General features: G+C 34.1%; 1 protein-coding gene across 2 annotated transcripts in view; it reads left to right on the top strand.

The window, feature by feature from the left end:
* Positions 1-19,532, top strand: part of cic (Putative transcription factor capicua) — a 1,044,991-nt gene that overhangs the window by 392,382 nt on the left and 633,077 nt on the right. For both annotated transcript variants that reach the window (XM_089595817.1, XM_089595818.1), the window contains one exon: positions 6,820-7,139. In XM_089595817.1, the coding sequence (XP_089451943.1) occupies positions 6,820-7,139 (320 nt within the window). The remainder of the gene's footprint in view (positions 1-6,819; positions 7,140-19,532) is intronic.

Raw genomic sequence — 19,532 nt, 5'->3', positions numbered from 1 at the left:
AAATGTTTTTTTAGAGTACCGTAACAACATAAGTCTCATTAAATTTTAACTAAATCGTATCGCTCTTAAAGTTGTAATACTATTTCCTGACACGCAATATAAGTTCTGATTCGTGCACTAAATTTGTTAATAAGATTAGCTGTTATTCTGTCACATTGACGAGCAAATATTTTAATGTTGAACTTAAAGTACAGGAGGTATAGGAAAGCGTCTGGTTTAGTATTGAATTATTAACGAAATTGTTTATAATTTTAGAACACATCTTACAATTCTTTAAAAAAAGTAAAATGTTATAAATAATATTAGAAATGTACTGCAAACCAATTTTGAGAGAGCCTAGATACACAGTTTTTAATATAAGCTTTCTAACGTTGAAAACCGTAGTGCAGCTGCTTGAGAAGAAAAGGGACAGTTGTACAGTGAAGACCGCATAACCCACGCATATGCTGTAGCGCAGTATGACACGCACTATAGAAATCTTGACTATTACCTCAATTGGTTTAGCACTTAAAACAAAAATCTGTTCTGTCCAGATCGTCACCATTCTCTGCCTTGCCTGCGGACACCCTTGCTGCTCTCTTGCGCACCATATTTGTACATTTCTATGGTTCTGCATGCAATCTGCTCAATGAAAACAAAACTACGATTTAACACCAAAGTAGAACTAATCGTTTCTTGACTATGAAAAACGTTGCGAATTCATGGTAAACTTTAGTAACAATAATCATTGTAATCATAATGATAATGATAATAAAATTATAATATCTGAAACACGACTGTCTTGATGCGACATAGTTTTTTAGGAAGTATTGAGACATTGAGAATGTCTATTATCTTGAACCTTTTGGTTCAAAAAGTACATTTTTTAATAAACTTTTCGCTTATAAATAGAACTGTGTAGGTTACCTCCTTCACTGCGATTGTAACTCAAATTTGATCGAACATATCTTATACTGCAAGTTTTTATGGTTATGGTCTTGTACCGCAAATCGTAAACAACTCTGTGAGGGCTGTGGTACATTAAAATAATAGGTAAAGTCACGTAGACGTATGAAGTCTGTTCAACTTATTCGTAATCAAACTAACGAAACTCTGGAACAAACTAAGTGTGAAATGATAACTTGTTCCAGTAAATGAACTCAGTATACAACATTGTAAGTTCTAACAGACTACACTCAAGAATTTAAATACGCCATGCAAGTATACCACACATATGAAACGTGTGTTACACATTAGAAACTTATACTACACGTGTAAACTGAATGAAAGGAAGCCAGTAAGCAAATATATTATTGTAAATGTTTTCGCAATACGTTCACATTTTTTATCGTTTTTGTATTTTTGTTTGCTTATTCATTGTGTTATTGCTGTGAAGACCTCTTTCTCTTATGCTTACAATCGCTCATACGTTGCGATGGTTTTATTTCTAACCTTGGTTCAGTTTGTCCGGTACACTTGCAATTGCAACTTTTGATATTGAAATTTGGTATTTCCCAACACATAAATTAAGTAATTGCTCAGAGATGTACGTATAACATTAAATTTTATTATTATTTTGGAAAATTCATTTGAAACTAATTTTTTTTTTTTTAATTATACTGAAGGTTAGAACGATGAAGTTGGAGCTTAAGTCTGTGTTACTAGTATTTATGAGTACCGATATAGTATAGACATGTTCAGGGATTTAAGCTCCTCTCTTAGTCATAGATTTGCAACCAAATAATAAGGGAAAATTATTGGCTAGCAGAATATTCATTGTGTCTCGTATTTTTTGTTCACAGAACTGAGAAAGAAGAAGCTTTTAAGATCTGTCTGTTAAGTTGTAATTAAGACTGACTTGTTTTTGGTAGATAGGGAAAAAATAAATAAATAATTATTAAATAGTCACTAACTGGTAGGGATTGTAAGCCAATCTATAAATAATTTGTAATGAGAGTCTTAGATTAGAGATAATTGTTGAAAGTTGATGGTGTAGCAGGTGTTTTTTTGGGAATTGAATAAAAGATGTTATTAAGAAAATCCATAATAAATTAAAATAAACTATTATAGCTGCTCAATTATTTATGAGTATAATCTATTTTTTTAAGTAGTGCTAAAAATACCAAATCGTTTGCATATCTATGATACAGTATTATGCGTGCTCCACACCATTATATGCAATGATGTTGTAGATCTTGTATTAATAGATCTACTAGTCTATAGAGCTGCCCATAGCTATGTTATTTGTTTACAATTCTGATTAGGCAAAGAACAATAATTATTTAAAATGAGTGATCTAATAATGATAAATTGAGAAAAACGAACTATTCCTTATTAATTCAATGCTGTCATCATAATTAACTGTATTATATTACATTTGTTAAGACGTTCTACGATTTAGTGCATAGAAAGCGTTTTAATAGACACGAAACATTTTTTAACTTATTCTACAGACTTAATTCAAGAGTTCGAACGTATTTTTGTAATTCCCTCTCTGTAAGATTCTATTCTACTACTATGCTACTTTGTGTTGAACATGATTTTTAATTTAAAATGTTATTAGACAGCCTACTTTATGATACTTAATGATAAGTGATAAAATAAGAATAATCAAGCTCATTATAATTGCCATAAACATTCTTATAAAGCTTCAGAATCTCTTTTTCCAATTCGATTTGAAAACTAAATCACTGATTCATGTGAAAAATCAGCATTGTTAATATTTTTGAATTTTATACACATAATTTCTGTAATAATTTTTCGGTTAGTATTATAAAAATTTATCAACCAATTTCCAGTAAAAAATTGTTTCCTGCAGAAACAATAAAAAAAATGTACTCATAAAGAAAAATTACATACATTGAATTGTTCTACACTTTAGTGCATGGAAAGCGTTTTACAGACTTAAACTGAGAGTTCGAACATATTTTTGTAATTCCTTTTCTATAAGATTCTATTCTACTACTATGCTACTTTGCGTTGAACATCATTTTTAATTTAAAATGTCATAAGACAGCCTACTTTATGATACTTCACATACACTTTCATTCAATATCCATGTTGAGTGAGTTGTAGTAAAAATAATGATCTGCCATTTCATATTGACCACCATTTCGGGATTTAAATGCTTGCATACATTTCAAAAAATTTTTATTATCACACACTATTATTCAATACCCATATTGGAGGGGTTTAAATAATATAAAAAATTGGGCATCTTGTATCGACCACCATTATGAGAATTTAAACGATGTCACAAAAGTTAAATGTATCCCACATCTTAAGCCCCTTTAATCGATATCCATATTCAGAGAACTGAAAAAATATTAATAATTCGCCATTTTGTATGAAGAGCCATTTTGGAATTTAAATAATGGAACAATTTTAAATGTATTATACTCTTGGAACCCTTTTATTTGACACCCATGTTGTAAAAATATCAAAAATCAGCAATTTTGTATTGACCGCCATTTTCGATTTTATAAATTATAGGAAACCTTGACTTATTCTACGTTTTATGTTCGCTGAGTATATTATTATTTCAAAGAAGTTAAGATCAACAAAATCCGAATAGAACAGAAAGAATGGAAATCATTTATATTTTCGTGCATACTGACCACCATCTTCCTACCACCATCTTGAATCTTATAGAATTCATACAAGCTTGATTTTTGTGAAAACTGGACTTCACGGGATCATTTTATTATGTTCCAGGTGAAAATTATAAATTTTATGTAAAAAATAATGGTTTTTAAAATTTGGGGGCACTTTTAAGAATGTTTACTGCCCTCCCAGTGTTGTATCAAAACTTTGGACCAAGTTTCCCTTAATTTACGATTCAAAACCTTCAAAATAAAAAAAAGCATTAACATACGAATTTTCTGTCGGAAGCTATTTTATGTCTTTTTCACAATTTTTGCTAAAATTTTGTTCAGGATTTTAGTTTAACTTCTGTTTAACTTCCAAAAAGTGTGAGTAAATGTCCCATAGCAAAACGTTAAGAGTAGTATGAAAATTTGTAAATAAATTCTACAGTAAAGAAAACTAAAATTAAATTTTTATATCAAATAAAATAAATTTAAAAAAAAAACTTAGTTGTGTAAAGCAAGTGAAGACACAATTTTGTTTTTAAATTTTTGTAAGGTCAATAGGTACTAAACAGAAAATGCAACTCGTTAATTAAGGTGAACAAACAACATATACAGGGCTTGTACCTTATTTTAAAGGAGGCCGTGATAGAAGTTTTACGATGGTCTAGAGGGTCTTGTATGAGGTGCAGGTAGCCTTTCCTTTATCGCTTAATAGTGTAGAAAGATATGTAAATGTATTTTTTAAATTAATTAGTCTGTTGATATGTATAATACTCCTCGTAAGTATTTCGACTTTTTGATGTGAAACATCGATAAAGACTGATGAAGATTCATGTGACGCAATGAAGCGACCCGTGTGATAGCACCACCTCCGGTTGAACTCGGCAGGGCTAGGCTTGGCTTTCTATCTCTTTTTTCACGCGCCTACTTTCGCCCCTCTCTCATTGGTAAAGTGTACTACCCGTATTATTAAAACTATATGGAAAAATACATGACAACTAAATGTTATATATGTATTGTATATATAGCATATACATGCACGTGCGCATATATGTACATATTTTTATGTAAGGTAATTCATGCGCTCTTTACATGCTTTAAGAATATATACTAATAACATTGAATAGTTATGAGGACAGTCCGCATAAGTACGATTTTGTCCTCATATCCTTTTTTTACATAATGATGTCCGCATAAGTCACCATTGATACATATATATGTGTGTGTGTTTGTGTGAGTGTGCGTGCGCGCGCGTGAATGTGTGTAAATAAAATTTTCAAATTATACTGACTCCGAGAATCGAACTACATCTTTAGCATTGATACTCGGGGAACTCATTGGTTGTGCTATGCAGCACGCCAATCTAATCTTTGTTCTTATTATATATGGACACCAACTGAGAAACTTTTGAATTAGACAATCAATCTACGATGAAGCAATTTTTGTATTATGTATAATTTAGCCCACCGACTTCAAAAGAAACAGTTGTGATTATTTTTAAGTAGTCTATTAATGTCAAAATTGTGTAAAATTGTGCTTTAAAGTTCGTTTTGCTTATATCTTTTAACAGCTTTATAAACAAAACAAAGAAATACCAGCGTGTAAGGCTACAAATTTTCTATCAATAAGCACTTTTAATTTTGTTTCAACAAGCGCAAAATGTTGAAAAAAAATGAAAAAGGCATTTTGGCAGTACCTCTAAAAGTAAGCGAGAAAGAGAGAGCCATTGATCGTCTGCTCTCGCGCTCAGTCTCTCTCTCTCTCTCTGTCTCTCTATTTTACTGATACAGGTAGGCCTTTTTTATTGCTTTTTTAAATATTTTGTGCTTGTAAAATATGATGAATTAATATTAGAATTAGTATAATTTTTTTATCATTTAAAAAAAAATTCTTCTCTGTGAATAGAATTATTTTAAAACATCAATATTTTACCATAATTGGAAATTTTCGCGGGTTCTTCCAATTGTGCTTATTCAAACTCTATCTGAACCCGTTTTTAGTAAAGATCCAACTTAACGAAATTCAAGCACGTGCGTAACTACGCACAGTAAACAGGTATCCCAATCCGAAAAGAGACAGAGAGACAGAGAAAGTAATACACATTAACGTTTGTTAAACTAATGCATGTATATACCATTGTGTAGGTAGGTAGCATAGTTTCTCTTTGCCGTCTATTATTGTTCTTTCTCGTTCTTGTTGCTTATATTTCAATGAACAAAAAAAAAATACAAACATAATTTGCTTTTTCCTAATCTATAATATACACTTGTCAAAATACATATTTATAAATAAATTGTTTTCTTAATATAAAATAAAGATTATTTAGAGTCAAAAAAATTAATACTTTTTCTACGTCGCGTATTTTTAAGAGGCTGGTGTACGCTTTGTAGAAAAAATAGGATTCGCCAGATAAGAGCCATTGCTTCGTGGCTGCCTTGCGTCCCTCGGGCCCTGTTTCGCAGGCCTCTCGGGCCGCAAAATAGACCTGGAGACGATGGTACTTATCTGACGAAAACTACGATTTTTATTATACACAATCAAATACTACCGAGTTTAATAACATATTCTTTAACGTTTTACATCTGTCGTGGGTCTCGAGATCCACACCTGGTTTTTTTGTTGATAAATAATTACTCTTCAGTTTCATAATATATTTCCTTTTACCCATATATAATAGGAACTTTAAAGTTCTAATTAAAACTAAGTGGTATAAAATACCTTTACTGTTGGTCTTGTACTGATTTGTGTAAAATTTATATACATATGGAGCCTTTCAGTTGAAAATTAAATTATTATGCCTTTTTATTATTTCTAAACTCTTTGACTTTCATTAAATGTAAAAAGTTACCTTATACACAGATTCTATTCATGTATAAGGTGAATCAATTCTTAGTATTGTACCATTTTTAAACTTTATTTTTTGTTGTCTCTTTTATAATTCAAACTTTTCATCTTCGACGTAAAAAAGTTTTTATCAACGAAAAAGTTAGTACTTGTAAATTTTTAGTTTGTTCTTTATCATTCGATGTAGAATCGTGCCTTTTTTTACTGTATTAGTTGCAAAAAAATAGTAACAGAAACATTACATAATAATCAGTTGCAGTACTCAACAACATAAATAGCTTTTAAATATAATGTTAGTTATAAAGAAGTCCAATAAATTAAAGAACAAACTATTTTAAAATTAAATTTGTAATGGTGAGAATGTATAGTTTATATGGATATTTAACTTCGTATTGCATTTTACTAGATCCCAAGCAGCCACCCCTCATAAATATAAAAAAGGAGATGTGGTCGTGACGCCAAGTGGTATTCGCAAAAAGTTCAATGGGAAACAATGGAGACGCTTATGTAGTAAGGATCCTTGCACTAAGGAAAGCCAACGGCGGGGGTTTTGTTCTCGACATTTAAGTATAAAAGGATCTGGATTGCAAAAACTAAGCGGGAGTACTTCAAACAAAACAGACTATGAAGATACTTCACGAGACTCTGATACATCGCCAAACTACGTGGAAAGAAGAGTTACAGGTCGTTTTGATCAAGATGAAACTGAGGCTGCTAATATGCTAGGTAAGTATAAAAAAAACCGTTACAATGGGAAAAATTGCGAAAAAAATGAAATGATATTTTTTTGGAATTTTAAATTTTTCATAGAAACAGATTATGTAAAACACAAGACTAATCTTCCGAAATTATAATTAAGACAATGGCTCCATTTTCTGCTATTTGGCATAATGCAGGCAAATCTTTTTGTCAGATACTGTACGTTCTTGCTATAAGTGTTTTTTTAAGTATAATGGACCCTATGAATAACTTTAACTAAAATGTTTTCTAGTTTTGCTGTATACCTTTTTTTTTAATTATCAAAAACTAAAATTAGATGTTTGTATGCTGTTTAAAAAAGTTGTTCGCTAATAACTCTCAGTTGTTAGATTTGAGATTAACTTATGTGTCTGATACTTTATAATACATATAGGGGAAATCACGATACAAATAGTAATATCAAATTTTGCTTTTAGAATCTATTTTAACTGTATACTCTAGATTACTAAATAAATTTAGGAGCTTTTGTAATTAATTGTACGACAATTTACTGATTGAATTTAATGAAATTACTTTTACCTTATCTTAAGAATATTCAATTCTTAATAAATTACTTTCTTTTCAACTTAACATAGGTTCTATGAGCATGTACCAACTTTTACATGGTTTTAAGTGTACATTTATGCATAATAGTAAAGATACTAAGTATTATTTCTTATAATTAATATCGCATCATTCTCAATTGTGGGTGCACTTGTGATGTATGTTGTAATGTCGAAATCATAACTAGGTTGAAAACTGTTCATGTATGTTTTAATATGATTTATTAGGTAAAATACGATACGAAGTTTTGCTAAACCAGAGCATGAGTTACTTTTATGAATCCGTCAATAACTCAATTATTTTTACTGTGATAATCATTTGTTTGGTCAACTGAAAATTTTAATGATGTCAAGCTTTCATGAATACAATACTGGTGAATGTAGAAATACTTAAAACCACTTTATTTCGTTAACTGGAAGCAGTAGACCCGTATAACATTCTATGTATTTGTAATATTATAATTGTGTTCTTATGTAATGTCTCAAAGTCGATAAAACCTTAAGTTGATACACCAATGCTTTAAAAAAAAATCTCCTATTTTATATAGTTGTTATTATAACCATTTAACAAGTAGCTTCTCTAGCAAACTACCTGGCCTCCTGTTTTTTCTTTGCTTCCTTCTCTAAGAATTTTATGTGGACATTATTCTACGAAATATTTAATATTTTTACCCTTGTGGCTTCCTCGCCCTTGTTCCTTTTGACCTTCATCCCACTCTTTTCCCGTTTATACCTTTTGTAAAATTGATAGAATGAAAAAATTGTATATTTTAAAATTCCTAATGATTAAATGAAAAGTACTAAACAGATATTGGATTCTTAATCAACTGGGTAGGCACATACTGATTATCCCTCTACTTTGAGATAACAAAAACTGATAGGCTATTCCTTTTTGTAACTATTTTATTTAAAAACTCCGAACTTATAGAATTACACAAAACAATTTGAATAACAAGTCAAACGGCTATTGCGAGTAAAACTAGGTTAATTTTTTGTTTATTTTATCGTTATGCTTATTATAATGCGGTTTTTAGAAAATACATAATCAAGCACCATTAAGGAAAATAAAACACATTGGAGGACATCAACATTGATACAAAAGCACCACCTAGGACTTTGAAATTCGACAATTTTTTTATTTGCCACTCGACATTTTCAGTTAAAACTACCGTTTGTAGAAAATTTTCATACGTAGCGATTGAAAAAAAGTGCCACCTCGACCAGGACTTGAACCTAAAACTCTTTTCTTACCGAGAAAGTGCGTTACCAATTTCGCCATCGAGGTCTCGGCGACTTCTCTTCTCAATCGCTACATTATAGCCAGAGATTAGTAGAGAGATTGCTAACGCCAATGCTACGATGCGAGACGACTTTTTGGCACTGATCGGAGCGCCCTGCCGCGGCCAGCCGTCGAACCGGGCGCACATCTCAGTACTCGTATCGGATAGCGTGCGCCTACGAGAAGAGTAGTAGATTCCCGTGGAAATGGTCATATAGGCGCATATTTTGGAGAGACGTGGAAGGGGTATACCGAATGTGTGTCTACGAGGAGAGGAGTGAAAATGTTGACTATAGCTATATATCTGAACGCACAGCCAAAGCAAGCGACGACACGAGTTTTTCTCTTTTGACTGCCACCGAGATAATCGTATATATATTAAACTGATTTTTGCTCTCGCTCTTTTTTCTTTTTCCCCTACTTTTAACACTTATTTTGAAATTCAGTATTATTTTGAAAAAATGTTCAGCTATTTTTTGAAGGATGGCAACTATAATCCCTAATAAATTACTTTTCCTCATAATTGTTATAAACTGTAGGACAAGCTCCGAAGGTTATTTATGAATATAAGTGGCTTTTAGATGTCTAAGGACCGAAGTTTCGGTAGCTAAGTTGCATGATGCTTATGCCGCCGCTCGAATTGTTTTGCTATCACGGGATCGATTCCAACTTTCTGCAAATTTTTTTTTTTTTAATGCAGTTCATCGTTTTGTTTAAATTTCTTTTATTTATGTTTTATTTAAATTTATGGATAATGTTGCCAACTTTTTTTTTTTTTTTTTTTGATACGTTGAAATAAATATATTTTTTAAACTAAATCTATTCCATAATTTAGTAAGTTGATACTTCTTATTGGCAAGGCCATTTCGCAATTTCATAATAATAAAATAAAATTCTTAAGATGTAAGTGTAATTCATACATCTTAAAACTTAAAAGACATAAACATCTAATGTAAAACTTAATAGACAATAATTTAAAAAAAAAATTTGGCATGTTTCTAAGGGATAACGAATTTTTCAAAATATATTATTAATTTGTTAATCAAATAAAGAAACTATAACTTATCAGGGTAATGCAGAATAATAAAGATTGTATTTTTTAAATTAAAACGTTAAGAGTGGTGTTTTTTGGTTATTACGTATTTTAAATGATTTTCATAGATAATTAATCATCGTATAAAATATTATTAATCGGAGCAGCTTAATCATTTCCTTACAAAAAACACACACACACTTACTATAAATTAATTAGTTAAATAACAAGTAGTTACCACAAGGTATAAATTGTGAGAAACGTAAAAATTTTGCTAGTAACATTTAAATTTGATGCTATTGTAATAAAAGTTAGATTTCTTGTGCTTTCCGATTTGTTCTCTCATTTGTTAATTGCATGTTTTTACTGATTAAAATTTCAACCTGCAGTAATTGCAGTAGATGGGCGCTGATGTTATTTTTTACATTTTACTACAAAAGACGCAAATCAAAATGTTGAGGCAGTTTTGTATAAGTTTTTTTGTGCCTTCGGATTTTTTCTCTCTTAATACATTAAATGTTTATAATGTCTTTTAAGTTTTACGATGCATAAATTACACTTACATCTTAAGAATTTTATTTTATTATTATGGAATTGCGAAATGGCCTTGCCAACGAGAAGTATCAACTTACTAAATTATTAAATAGATTAAGTATAAAAAATATATTTGTTTTATATAAGCATCATGCAACTTAGCTACCGAAATTTCGGTCCTTAGACATCTAAAAGCCACTTATATTCATTAATAACCTATGGAGCTTGTCCTACAGTTTATAACAATTATGAGGAAAGGTAATTAATTAGGGATTATAGTTGCCATCCTTCAAAAAATAGCTGAACATTTTTTCAAAATAATACTGAATTTCAAAATAAGTGTTAAAAGTAGGGGAAAAAGAGAAAAGAGCGAGAGCAAAAATCAGTTTAATATATATACGATTATCTCGGTGGCAGTCAAAAGAGAAAAACTCGTGTCGTCGCTTGCTTTGGCTGTGCGTTCAGATATATAGCTATAGTCAACATTTTCACTCCTCTTCTCGTAGACACACATTCGGTATACCCCTTCCACGTCTCTCCAAAATCTGCGCCTATATGACCATTTCCACGGGAATCTACTACTCTTCTCGTAGGCGCACGCTATCCGATACGAGTACTGAGATGTGCGCCCGGTTCGACGGCTGGTAGTACAATCAATAGGTAACGGCCCAATGTTAAATTTCCCAAAATTTTTAACAGCAAACGAAAAATATGATCGCACAGGAAAAAAATTCTGAGAAATATAGCGTTTTTATCTACCTTCTCGCAAATGGCGAACTTAACCTAAAAAATTCGTAAAATCGAAAATAACGGTTTTTTGCAAAAAAAAAAAAAACTAAGGCTCGTAGAGGAAAAAGTTGAAAGAGAAAGTTGTAGATATTGAAAAAACAACTTGATCCTTTTTTATTTTGTATCGATCCGTTCATTACTTTTCGAGATATATCGAAAAAACCGTTAAAAATCGAACATTCTTATTTTTGCTGTACCTTCCGCAAATTAACGTTTAGGAAATTGTTTCTCACTAAAAGTATAGCCCTTGGCGAGCCAAAAAAGATGCATTTTTAAAAATTAAAAAATATCGGTAATTTTTCGAGATATATCGATTTTTCGAAAAAAAGATCGCCTCAAAAATCGGTTCCTCTTGCCCAAGGGCTTATCCTACAGAAACGAATTGGGGCTCATTTTTTTCATTAAGAGTTGTAATTTTGTGCTAATAAAAAATCGTAACGATTTTTTTTTATTTAAGGCTCCAAAAATCCTTTTAAAAAAATTTAAAAATTTTCGGTCACGTTTTTCTTTGATAATTTTGTTAATTATTATTCCTAAATGAAGTCTATTGCATATCTTTATTGCTGGAATTTTTACGTGTATTTAAAAAGAAAAATATATTGCTCTACGACCTTCTGGAGCCGAGATAATTTTTTTTTTTTTTAAATTGCAGAGGGCACTAGTTACGTGCTACAGCGTCCATTTTTTACGGAAAATAAAGTTGAATGCTTATATTTTCAATAAAAAAACAGATGAATTCATTTCATTGGCTTTTAACATATTTTAACAAATTCCAAAATGCAGCTTGCGAGCGCGCCGCAAGCGGGCCGTGGAGTGGGGATACCGGGCTCGGCCGCTTCGGAAACTGAATCCGCTCGTTTAAAATCGTTCGCGCTCTCAAAATTTTTGATAACTTGACTTCTAAATGACGTACAAAAATCTTATTGTACTTAATCTGGGGTAGCTCGACGAGATACATCTGAATATGACAATCGAATTTGTTTATTTAATAAATTAGACCCCGAAATATTTTTATAAACATTTTTTTTTCTTTTGACATTTTAAGATATTGTTAGGTTGTTTATAATAAAAAAACAATTTCAATCAAATAAAATTTATTGTTGTCCGATTATAAAAATGATTACAATTTTTTTATTCAATAATAATAATACATGAATATAAAATTAAAAAATACAGAAAATTTTTATTACAATTGTTCTTCGACTCTTTTTTTTTTGGTTTCAATGCTTTCTTTGGATTCGTTGTCTACTATCACGCTTTCTTCCTCTTCCTGCATGCTCATACTTTCATCATTATTTCCCTCGTCATTTTCTTTAAGAAATACTTCCAAAATATTTTTGGGATCGTCATCAATTTGATCTACAGGAGTTCGAGGCCGAACGCTTGATATCAGAATGTGTGCGACTGTTGTAACTCTTTTAGTCCATTTATTTTGCAATCCTTCTGAGCGTTTGTTGCTTTTTATTAAAACCTTCAAAAAAGTCTGTAAGCTATCAGGAACATCTTTTTGAAAATTATCTAAAAAGTTACTCGGGGCGTTATAAACTTTCGTATTGAAAGGTTTTACTTGTATATCTTGTAAAATGATATTAGCAGCCATTTCAACGATTCTGAGACGCTCCTCTTCTTCTGTAGGGGCTTTTTCTTTGTACCATTGATCGTTTAGTTTTTGCCCTTTAGAAGTATACAAATATTCTTACTGAACTCTTGTGCGAACAACAATATGCAATCATCATTACCATATTCTGTATTGAACTGCAGGATTTTTTCTACCTCCTCCGGGTCAACACATATATTTTTCCACTTCGAACATTGTAGTACATCCCGGAGTTCTTGCGCCGTCAATTGCAAGTCACAGGAAAAAATAAGAGAGTCTAATAAGCAATTACCTGGTATTTTTACCGGAAGTTCTTCGATAAGTTTTAAATTTTTATTCGACTCTATGCAGTTTTGTTCTAAATTCCGTTTGGCTACATTTCCGCATCCTGTTTTACATTCAAGCTTATTACCTTCATCGGTATAATCGTTTGTTACCCCTCTTATTCTTTCATTCCCCGATGGGTTTTCATTTATCTGTAATGATTCACACGGGGTATCTTCCTCGCTAAAGAATTTATCTCTATCCCCTGAGCCCGTTCTCTCCTTCGAGGGCTGTTAAGATATGTTTGTATCATTATCTGTACTTACCGTCGGATCGCTCAGAAGTCGATCGGTGATAGTATCGGATTCCCAAGCGTCTATTCTGATTTCCGGCTTGCCTTTAAAGTCTCGGCGCATAACATCTAGTCTAACTTTCGCTTGGAAGTTATCTATTGAGTCATTAAGGTGGCTCATCACGATGGTGCCGTATCAAGCAGGGGCACCGGGGGGGCTTTTCTATAAATTATAAATTTACTGAATATAAACCAATAAAAAGACAGTTAGTGGTTTGTGCCATGTCTTATTCATGATTTATGAGCAAAAAAATGCGAAAAAATTCCGTAATTGAAAAAAGTTACTATTGATAGGGTATCGAAAAAGCTGCGTACGTCCCTATCCAAGCAGACGAACTCGCGCATGTGCCTCAGCTCCAGCACCTGTCAACTTTCTTATACTTGTTTTGTGTGTATTTTTTTACCAGTAAATATTAAATTAATGCTTGTAAAAAATGAATGCTAATTACAATATCAGGCGAACGAGAGGAAAAAAGCGAGTTTTCTAAGCGAGAATGTTGGAGAAAAGCCACGGGTGACTACCAACACAAAAGTATTAGACAAAATAAGCCAAATATTTGTTTGTAATAAAAAGTAAAGGATATTTTATTTGATTGGAATTTATATTATTTATGGCGTTACTGCTATGTTGTCATCAAATGAACAATTAATGTAAAAGTTTTATATTAAACTATTTTTTATTCAACCTATTTATTTAAATTATTGTTATTTAATATTTTTACACAAAGTTTTTGCAATAATATGCGTTCAAAACCGAGCATGACATTCCAGTTTTAGATGTAAACAACATTTTTACAATTTTTTTGCCCACATTCTTATATATGACATTTGAATCTCCCGGGCTAGCGCCAAGAATCAAAATTGAGGTTATCCTGCGGTTAGAACTTTCAAGACTTTATATCTTTTTGTTTTTACCGGTAATCTTGGACTTTCGCGATTTTGTTAGAAAGAGGATTATTTAAACTACTTGCTCTCAGTTTCTGGAGACTGTGGCCCGACTTTTAGCCTACGAAATATAACACTTTCGGTAAAAAAATCAAACTGCTCCATAAGACCAATGCTAAAATTTCAAACTTTCAATATGATTATTTTTCGATTTTGGCCGGCAACATGCCCTAAAATTTTAACTGTACATCCGTTTAGTCATATTTTAACATAAATTTCAATTTGGGTGCAATGGCTCGACTTTCAAAAATGTGATGAGCCACCTTAAGTAACGCTCTGATCTTCTTGTTTACCTTTTTCTGGACTTTCTTTCGTCTGTGTACCCCGTCGTGATTTATTTATTTGCTTCTCGCTTACACTCTCACTAGACGGTCAGCTTTGTACCCCTTTCTTCGGCGTCGGTCGGTCCCCTTTGACCGTATTCGATATTTTCTGTTGCTGCTTGTTACTCTCTTGGAGCACACTTTGCGCGTGAGCTTGGGACCATCGGTCATTTTCCTTTTCTCCTTTATTCGCATTTCTGCTTGACATACCTGCATCCGAACTCATCATCTCTATGGTATCTATAGGGTCAAGCATTCTTTCTCTCTTTCCGATCAACTCTGTAACCAGGCCTTCCTGTGCCTGCTGGTATCCCTCGTGCTTATCATTATTCGCATTTATGACTATGATCTCTGTACCTACAGTTTTTTCTTTCTCTTTACCTTCCTCATTCGCTAGGCTAGCTGCGGCTAGTTGGAATCCCCAATGTTTTACCGGCTCGGATTTTCCTTTTAAAGCCACCGGTGAGTCACAGTTCGCTATGATAATCTCTTTCGACACAGTTTCTATTTGCGGTGTTACTGGAAAATTTCGCGGGTGCCTATGCAGCGTATCCAATTGTCTTTTGCGATTTTTTCGTTGCACTTTTGGTTGTATTTCTAGTTCTAAATACGGTGTGCTTGTTATTCCTACCCCTTTTTTAAAATTTTCTTCTTTGCACATGTAAGCTAATTTATCCTCCGTCGGACCCTGTGATAGGATTTGTTCTTCACCATTGTTTAAGGATCCTATTTGAATATTTTTCCCCTTATTCTCTTCTGCGATCTGTACTATCTGTTTATGCGGCCTGCCTCTTTTCCCTTGTTTCTTACGTGGTTCTGCTCCTTTACTCTCTATATTTTTACTCGCCACCGGCCGCTCTGATTCTGAATCAGCGTTGCTGTGTTCATTGGTTCATTGACTGTCAACTCATCTGAGTTATTCGTCTTGCGAGGCTTTTTCCTTTCTACCTTTTTGTTCGACTCGTCTGAATCAGATATTTCTATCTGCCATTTCTTATCCTTTCTTATAATGTTTCTCTCTCTTGTCCGCATTTTGAATATTCGTGCGGGTGGCGCATTTATGTCACCATGACCATCTCTCTCCTGCTCTTCAGCAAGTTCATATAACTCTCGTCGCGGTAGTTCAGAATTTTTCTCTTTATCCTCTATGATCGAATTTCGGAACAGTGCGTCCGATGCCTTATTGGCTATTCCTGGTCTATAAACAACGTCAAATTCATAGCCCCTTAATTCAGCTCTAAGCCTATTAAATCTTGTATCTGGCTTCTTTAATGAGTAAAAATGTTTAAGAGGCTCATGGTCCGTAACCACTGTAAACTTTTTGCCAAATAGATAGGGTCGAAACTGCTCTTTTGCATATACTATTGCGAGCAATTCTTTATCGTACGTAGGGTATCGAATTTCGCTGCCCTTTAGGCATCTAGAGGCATACTCGCACGGATTGTCTTTTCCTATTTCTCCCTGACTCAATATTGCCCCAATGGCATAGTCAGATGCATCCGTTGTCACCACAAATGGTTTTTCTAGATCGGGTGCTTTAAGTACAGGCTCGCTGCAAAGTGCATCTACGAGCGTTTTGAATGCTTGTTCATGCTGCTCTTCCCATCTAAACTCTGTACCTTTTTTCAGAAGCTTCGACAGCAGTTGAGCAATTTCAGCGTATCCTTTAATAAATCTCCTATAATATCCAACAAATCCAAGAAATTGTTTGATTTTCTTTGCATTTGTAGGCTTTGGATATTTTCTTGCAGCCTCGATTTTCTTTGGATCCGTTATTATTTCACCATTTCCTACAATATGGCCTAACACTTTCGCTTCACGTTTTGAGAATTGGCACTTCTCTGGCTCAATTGTGAGATTTGCCCTTGACAATCGCTCTAACAATCTTATAAAGCGTTTTCGATGTTCTTTAAGATTCGATGCAAACACCATTATACCGTCTAAATATACCTCTACCTCATGGCCCTGCAGCCCTGCCAGTGCAAGCGTTATTGCTCTTAGAAACGTGTTCGGAGAATCTGTGCAACCCATTGGCATTCTTTTGTACTGGTAATGCCCATCCGGTCCCGAAAACGCTGTTTTATGAGCATCGTCTTCATGTATTTCGACTTGAAAAAATCCCTGCTTCAAGTCTACCACTGTAATATAGCGTGCTGTCGCCAGATGTTCCAGTATATCGCTCTGGAAGGGAAGTGGATGACAACTGCCCATTGTTATCTCGTTGAGTTGCCTGAAATCCGTTACTACCCGCCAGCGCTTTTCGCCATCCGGTCCTGCGTTTTAAGGTATGATCCACATGTTTGAGCTGTACGGTGACTCTGAAGGCTTTATTATACCTTGTTCGAGTAATTTCTTACTTTCAACTTTCATTTGCTCTCTCACAGCTGGCGGATATCTATACCGTTTCGTTACTATCGGTTTATCCGTAGTCGTGTTTATTTTATGTTTTAAAAGGTTTGTCGCTTTCAGTTTTTCCCCGTCGAGTCCAAAAACGTACGGGTCAATCTTTATAAGCCCTTGCACATGTTTTTTCTCTTCTTCGTTGCACCCCGATATGTCGACTAACTTCATTATTTTGTCGACTCGCTCTTTCCTGCAACTTAGGACGTCTGTTTTAATGTTTTCCCCAAGTATTTGAGCATTCTCGTTGTCACGGCCGTCCTTATCACAACCCACGTGTCCCACGATATTTTTCTTCGAACATGTGCAGCTGGCGTCGTTTCTTATCTCATTGCCTACACTGGAAAAAAGTTGGTCGCCCTACGCCACCAAATACAGTCACGCCGTGCACTCACTTTCTTGGTCGCGCTGCATGCCTGTTTTGGGCGCGCGGCGCACCCAAAGTACCTGGCCCGCGGGACAACTAAAATTTAGATGTGCAGCAACGCATCTAAATTTTAGTTGTCCCGCGCGCCAGGTACTTTGGGTGCGCCGCGCGCCCAAAACAGGCATGCGGCGCGACCAAGAAAGTGAGTGCACGGCGTGACTGTATTTGGTGGCGCAGGGCGACCAACTTTTTTCCAGTGTAGTTTTTTATTCTCTTCAGGGTTTCCAGTTTCTCTAAACATCCGTACAAAGGCTCTTTCTAATGCTTCTACGTCATCTTCATTGACGTCCGATGAGTCAGCTTTCTTCGTCGTCTCACACTCTAAAAGGTCCACGACTGGGACTGGTACATTTATTATTTCATTTGATATATTTAGACATTCGGCATACACCCTACCATTATTGTTCGTTGCGATAAAATTACCGAACAAAATACCCTCTGTAAGCTTTCGTAGTGGGACCCAGCCCACTTTAATTTTCCTGTGCAACTCTTTTATATACGCATATATAACTTGCCTCGTTTTCGGCACAATTTCAAAACTTTCTGATTCTCGTAGTGGAATTTTCCTTACATTCAACTTAAGTGTGTTGTCTTCGGCATTTATCTGACCGTTATACAACTTAAAAATATCCCATTCTATGATTCCTTCCACCTCTATGGGAAAGTCATGGGGGACTACGTGTAAGGTGCACATTAAGTTTTCTAGGGGTAATCTTACAGATCCCAAATTTTGGCGAGCTCCATGCGCAACGCCTTTTATTTTTAATTTTTCCCTACTATTTACCGCTACTCCGATATCGAGACAATTATCCTTAATTGTTGAAATTTCCGCGCCCGTATCGGCATAAAATGTCGCACCTTCGTTTATGTAAATGCTTTTTAGAATTACTGTGGGTGGTGTGTATCCTATTTTCGATAAATTTATTTTCACTGTGCGAGATAGCTGCTGCTCATCTTTTCCTTCAGCTTTAGAATTTTCACGCTTTGTGGCATAAGTCTCCGATACCTCATGCTTGTCATTATCCATACCCTCCTCTAACACTCCTTACTTCCTCTCATAAATTCCTTCATTTATTGCTTTGTCATGCCCGACGATTGGGGATCGCGTCGAACATCTTGCGAGTTTAAATGCCCGGTTTTCGAGCTGTTTACCCTCGCACTTTGACTATTAAGTCTATCTCTCCTATAATCATTCCTGCGATTATCCTGATTGGAGTATTGGTTATTTCGCCTGTCCCGATAATCGTCCTTCCTGTGGTCATATCTATTATAATTATGACCTACTTTTCTGTCATTGTAACTATTTCCGTCATAATTATTACTGTTATTATTATTGTTTTAATAATTGTTAGTATCGCAGTTATATCTTTTTTCCTGGTAGCGATTCCCTTGGTTGTAAGGCCTTTTACAATTATTCCCTTGTTGTCTATCAAAAATCCTATCGTTTCCATACCGACGGTGATAATCATTATACGCCACCTTCCTATCATACCATCCTTCTTCTTCTATTGTTTCTTTTTTTGGTTCTTCATTAACGTTAGGATTTTTTATTATTCCTTTTTTTGCATCTTGCCACAATTTTTCACATCCACTAGTAGAATGGGCGCCGTGCTCTCGACAATACGAACAGTACTTTACATCAGCCACACCGTCCCACTCGTCCGTATCTGACTTCCCCACGGGTACGTCGCTACCGATAAGGCCCACCATGGCGTCATACCGTCTCTCCGCGTTATTTGCTCTCAATCTGCTCTTTTGCACTATCATTGAGCGGCGGAGGCTTAATTCATTATCTACAGTAATGGCAGCTTCAATAGCTTCCTCTAGTGTTTTTGGTTGGAACCCTGCGACGTTCCAGTTATACGGTGCCTTTAA

Source organism: Copidosoma floridanum, unplaced genomic scaffold (genome assembly GCF_036245765.1).
Source record: "Copidosoma floridanum isolate Cflo_tuat_1 unplaced genomic scaffold, Cflo_Japanese_pri ptg000028l, whole genome shotgun sequence".
In the NCBI taxonomy this organism is placed as follows: domain Eukaryota; kingdom Metazoa; phylum Arthropoda; class Insecta; order Hymenoptera; family Encyrtidae; genus Copidosoma; species Copidosoma floridanum.
This window is presented reverse-complemented; position numbering and strand designations above follow the sequence as displayed.